The sequence below is a fragment of the Crinia signifera genome, chromosome 6 (assembly GCF_055691185.1).
Source record: "Crinia signifera chromosome 6, ASM5569118v1, whole genome shotgun sequence".
Classification (NCBI taxonomy): domain Eukaryota; kingdom Metazoa; phylum Chordata; class Amphibia; order Anura; family Myobatrachidae; genus Crinia; species Crinia signifera.
The window spans coordinates 275,024,091-275,030,118 of NC_139222.1; the positions used below are offsets into that span (position 1 = coordinate 275,024,091).

Sequence of the window (6,028 nt, forward strand, 5' to 3'; positions counted from 1 at the left end):
CATCCATTAATATTGTCTTGGTAATTAGAGCCATTAATGTGTGTTGTGCATGTGTAAACATCATGTATAAATTAAAATTGTTTAGAATACACATTACAATTGTGCCAACATTATTGGAGTACTCTTGTAATGGAGGTGTCATGTTTATCTATTGATTGTGGTAATCTCTGTTTTTATTGTTGTGGCTCCTTGTGATGCTAATGAGGATGTGTTGTGGTTGTGTATTTCTCATCACAGCTGCACGTGCTAAAAAAGGAAGGTCATCATCTCCTTCTGGGTCCACATTCTCTGGAGCCACCAAGATGTCAAAGCTCAAGCAACCGCACACGTCCCCTGCGGTTTCAAGGGGCCCCCGGGCCAAAAAGATGAAACTACTGTCAGCTTCAGTGGGGTCAACATGAGTCTGCTGATTCAGATGATGACACAGGTATGTTTTGTAATTGTGCCATTGTCACATTCTTTTTCAATCCGCCCAACATTCTGTATGCGTACAAATATGTAACATGGTAAGCCACAAATGGCCGGCCAATCAGCTACTGTGTCACAGACTGTGTTTGACAAATGTGAGACCGGATTTGTTTGCCTGGCTGTTTATCACTCTACATTGTTACACTTGGAAAGTCTACATATTTTATCTCTCTCTTTCTGTCTCTCTCTCTCTCTTGGTGAACTTATGTTTGTCTTTTATTCTCCATACAGCACCCCGTGCTGCATCGCGGTCTGGCACCTCAAGGACTCACACCACATCCTCATCCCCTGGCTTACATGTGACACATGGGGATTTATTTGATGTGGTGATAGGTAAATTGTTGTCCTCTCAAGTGTGGCTCTATGAAAGTGTATATTTGTTTTTGTATATGTATCTGTGTCTCTCTATCTCTCTATCTCTCTATCTATCTATCTATCTATCTATCTATCTATATATGTATGTGCATATATATATATATATATATATATATATATATATATATATGTGTGTGTGTGTATATGTGTATGTATATATATATATATATATATATATATATACACATATTATGTGTTGATTGTTAGTTTATCAACACATGTATGACAATTGCTATTAATTATGTACAGTATCACGGCCTGCTGCTGGTCCTGTCCATTTGGCAAACACATCCGCAACGGCAACGGTGTCGGTGGCCCCTCAGGACAGTGATGTTGGTCTAAATACAGGTACATTTTGAAACATATTTTTGACAAACCAAATGACATGTGGTAACACAGGTATTTTCGGATGATTTATGTTTCGCAATGTTTTCTGCCAATGTAGCAACTGCATGTGAGCCAGACTCGTCACCTACGCTTGGACCAATGATTATCCGCCCACCTGTCCTCACCCCACCACGGCATTGTACTCAACAACCGTACTCCCACCAAGGTAACAATATATAATGGTGAACATACCACATATCATGAGCCTCTCCAGGATAAACACAATGCTTCATTCCTGGACTCCCATCTCATGTATGTTTAAAACTGTGTTCCAGTCCAAAATGTATGATCTCGCAACTTCAGCACAGGTGATGGTAATCATACAACATTATGCCCCTCCTGTAGTGGGCAAGGTTGTCAGATGGGGTTATTGTATGCGTGTGATAATGGGCGCACAATATAGGTGCATACACACACACAGATATTCTGTCTGATGTATCTGTTGGGGACAAATTTCATGAGCATTATGGTTGCATTTCAGATTCCAAAATAGTCCAATCAATTACATGTAAAACCTCTAAAGTAAGAATGTTACAAATGGCATATATCCAAACGTTGGAACCAATTTGTCAGAGTCATCAGACTTTACAAGCGTTCACCACCATTTTTTCCCTTGTAATTCCAAACCTTAATGTTCAAGTTTTTATTTCACAACACTTACATCAAACATACCATCTGTAAGTGTGTACAGAACTTATAACCCTTTGCAGAAAATAACATAATCTCTGCTCATAACCTTCACTAGTAATTACTGCTTGTCCTCTCCTAATTTGACACACCCTTGTTTGGCCAGCTCATCAGTGCAGCAGCTGACCTCATTTATTCATAAGGGCTGTTTCACACAGTACGGTTCCTGCCGCACGGTGAAATCCCGTACGGTCAGGGAGCCGCGCCGCACTCAGAATTTTATAATGGCAGGGATGGCCACAGCCCGGCAGCCGTCCCTTCCAGTGGGGGGATCCGGCTGCAGCCGTGCGGCCGGGCCGTGGCCGTCCCGTGTGAATGGACACAATAGTGTCCATTCACAACTGCTGAGTGCGGCGCGGCTCCCTGGCCGTACGGGATTTCACCGTGCGGCAGGAACCGTACTGTGTGAAACAACCCTTAGTCTGAAAGTGCAGAAGGTTTCTGCTTTTCATCCTCGTTTTAGCCATTTGCCATACAGTGGTGTCAACATTATACCCACTAACAGGGCCGTTTCTAGACAATTTAGCTCCCAGGGCAAAGGAATGAAAATGCGCCCCCCCCCCCAAAAAAAAAGTGAACATGTCATAGAAAAAAATTGCGCGTGCGTCGAAATACGCGGCGTGGTTTATTTTTAAAGGGGGTGTGGCTTAATATAAGGGCGTGGTCTAGCAGGAAAACAATTACCTTACATCTCACCTTTGCAACCTGCAGGTCCAGATATTGGTTACCGCAGGAATTGTCATTGTACTGTGATGTCACTGTGTGAAGGCCACACAGTGACATAAAAATATAAAGGCCCACACAGTGACCTAGTACGCCTCACAGATCAAGGCCAAACAAAGACAGGCTACTTGAATCATTATACACTATTTATCCGTGATTCCAATTACACATGACGCCGCACACCGTGATGACAATTACACATGACGCCGCACACCGTGATGACAATTACACATTGTCGCACCCCGTGATGACAATTACACATTACGCCGCACACTGTGATGACAATTACACATTACGCCGCACACTGTGATGACAATTACACATTACGCCGCACACTGTGATGACAATTACACATTACGCCGCACACTGTGATGACAATTACACATTACGCCGCACACTGTGATGACAATTACACATTACGCCGTACACTGTGATGACAATTACACATTACGCTGCACACCGTGATGACAATTACACATTACGCCGCACACCGTGATGACAATTACACATTATGATGCCCGTTACACCCCACACTGTGATAGCAATTACACAATACTCTCCAAACCGTAATGCCTATTAAACATTATGCCCCACACGCCGCTGCCGCACAACTCATGCCGTTTACTAATATGCCCCCACAGTGGCATATATGCCCCCACAGTGCCACACATATGCCCCCACAGTGCTACACATATGCCCATACAGTGCCAGATACGCCCCCACAGTGCCACATATATATGCCCCCAGTGCCAAATATGCCCCTAGTGCCACAGATATGTCCCCAATGCCACACATATGCCCCCGCAGTGACACACATATGCCCCCCACAGTGTCACACATATATGCCCCCACAGTGCCACACATGCCCATAGTGCCAGATATGCCGCCACAGTGCCACACATATGCCCATACAGTGCCACATATATATGCCCCCACAGTGCCAGATGTGCCAGATATGCCCCCACAGTGCCACACATATGCCCATACAGTGCCACATATATATGCCCCCACAGTGCCAAATATGCCCATAGTGCCACAGATGTGTCCCCAGTGCCACACATATGCCCCCACAGTGCCACATATATGCCCCCACAGTGCCACATATATATGCCCCCACAGTGCCAAATATTCCCATTGTGCCACGGATGTGTCCCCAGTGCCACACATATGCCCCCACAGTGACACATATATGCCCCCACAGTGCCAGCAGCACAACTTACTGTTTCTCTGGGTCTCCCCCTCCAGTCCCCCGCTGGTGCTGTTGGTGCTGCTGCTTTCACTGTGTCCCTGAGCCGTCAGCCATTCATATCTCGCGGGCTGGCTCCTGATTGGCTGCCAGCCCGCGAGCTCCTATGATTGGCTGACAGCCTAATGACACAGTGAGCGAGGGGAAGGAGAGCGTCGCGCGATGCGCTCCCCTCCCCTCGGAAATCACTCACGCTGGCTGTGCCTGCTCTGTTCGTTGCGGAGTAGCGGACAGGGAGAGGGGGAGGGAGGGGGGCGGAGGCAGCGACGGCGGAGGCGGCGATGGGCGGGCGTCAATGGGGTGAGCTCAGCTGCCGGCCGGGCGCCCCGGCTGTTTAAAAGAGGTGGACAAGCCGTGCGGCGCCCCGGGCTGCTGCACGGCTTGTCCGCCTGTAGAAACGGCCCTGCCCACTAACTGTATTTTTTAATTAACATGTGACCTGCTAATTGAATGTGTATTAATGCTGTGCATCACTGATATTGTTTAGGAAATCACAGGTTCAATCACATACATGTATGTTTCACTGTGTGTGTGCTTCATGTGCTCTTTTGCTGCGCCAGCCTTATTAGTGGACATACATGTATATTCTGCTCTCAGCACACCAAAATGTCACAATCCAAATTGTCAAACCCATGTGCAGCACCGGTGGGGCAGATGTAACATGGATATAAAGTTTAACAAATTTGTATGTTTTTAAATTCCTGTGCAGGCTAAATAATGTACTTATTTTTAAGAACACAGCACTTTACATTTCTGCTTCCACACACCCAAGGCAAATTTATCTGTCTCTGCACATGTTACATCTGGCCCACCTGCACTGCACATGCTTTTAGCCATGTTGTTGTAAAATGTGAACTACCATCATAACAGAATAATAGGCATACTGCAACGGTAATGCTGTGTACACAAGGGGGCGATAGGGGCTGAAATCGCTGGCAATACGGTCGCAGGTGATATACTTTACATCATAGCCTTAATTATCAGTGTAACATATTTGAGCACAAACCTAAGTAGCCTTACATAATTGATGTATTGGAAAGTGGTCTTGCTAGTGTTAGACTAGAAAATGCAAATGGACAAATAGTAATGATATATGCGTCATTTTTATAGGTGGTGACAATCCTGAGCCTGCTGTGAGTACATCAATAGAAGAAGAGGCGGACCAAATGTGGCAATTGCGGGAAAACACCCCATCTTCCCCACCCAGGCAAATGCCACATAGCCCCCAGCTGACTTTCAGCCCAGAACCGCAAGCTGGTGGTCCTGCAGCCGATTTTTTCCACAATTGGGCTGCCCACCAAGCCCGATGTGAGGCAACCTTCAAGGTGCAAGCAGCACATCTTGAGAAACTGTATTTGGAAACGGGACGCATTGCAAGAACCCAAGTACTCCTTCATAAAGACAACCGCACCCTGTTGAAGTGTGTGATGGCAATGCGGCTCGAACAGGTGACATACCAGAATCGATTGGTGTCTCTCATGGAATCCCTATGCCAGCAACACAGTAGCCATACCAGGCTCTTTGAAGATATTTCTGTGTCGTTACGGGAAAGAAATATGATGGCGGCCCAACAAAGCCCTACATCGCAAAGGCAGCAGCGCTACACCCCTGTCTACTCCCCTCCCTTCACCAACACGCCGGTCAACCCGCCAAACCCCTAAAGAAAACCCAAATGTAAATTGGTCAAGGCCTTCGAAGCGTGGTGGCAAATGATTTTGTTTTGGTCAATTTTTGCATGATGTAAATGCAACAGTAAAGTTTTTTTGGTTACCACATGTTCTGCTTGTTATTACCCTTTATTGACCCACAGCACATCATCTGACTTTAGGTTGAAATATTTATTGCACTACAAAACAGTATGCTAATCTCTTCCCAGTACACATAGATAAAAACTACAATGTATGTGTTCACCCACATACACAAACAACAAAAATTCAGTTTTTGCAGATGTAACATTCACATCTTATAAAATCCAGAGGAAGCCGAAGGAAATGGACATGTGTATTCACACCATAGAACACCTATAAGGAATAAAAAAAATTAACAAATGTAAAAAAGCAACACACATATAAATATAGCATTCACTTAATGCTATACACACGGGGAGATATATAGCTCAGCCATATATTGCTAGCAATATAT

At 45.3% G+C, this 6,028-nt stretch overlaps 1 protein-coding gene across 1 annotated transcript; it reads left to right on the top strand.

Moving 5' to 3' along the window:
• Positions 1-402: 402 nt before the first annotated feature.
• Positions 403-5,604, top strand: LOC146009366 (uncharacterized). The gene is made up of 5 exons (XM_083149667.1): positions 403-427; positions 700-801; positions 1,093-1,191; positions 1,289-1,396; positions 4,997-5,604. The coding sequence occupies exons 4-5, from the start codon at positions 1,330-1,332 to the stop codon at positions 5,545-5,547; spliced, it is 618 nt and encodes a 205-aa protein (XP_083005793.1). The 5' UTR covers positions 403-427; positions 700-801; positions 1,093-1,191; positions 1,289-1,329; the 3' UTR covers positions 5,548-5,604.
• Positions 5,605-6,028: the final 424 nt, after the last annotated feature.

Coding starts and splice junctions, on each gene's coding strand:
- LOC146009366 (XM_083149667.1), top strand. CDS start 1,330: ATGATTATCCGCCCACCTGTCCTCACCCCACCACGGCATTGTACTCAA. Junction 1,397..4,996: donor ACAACCGTACTCCCACCAAG/GTAACAATATAT, acceptor TCATTTTTATAG/GTGGTGACAATCCTGAGCCT.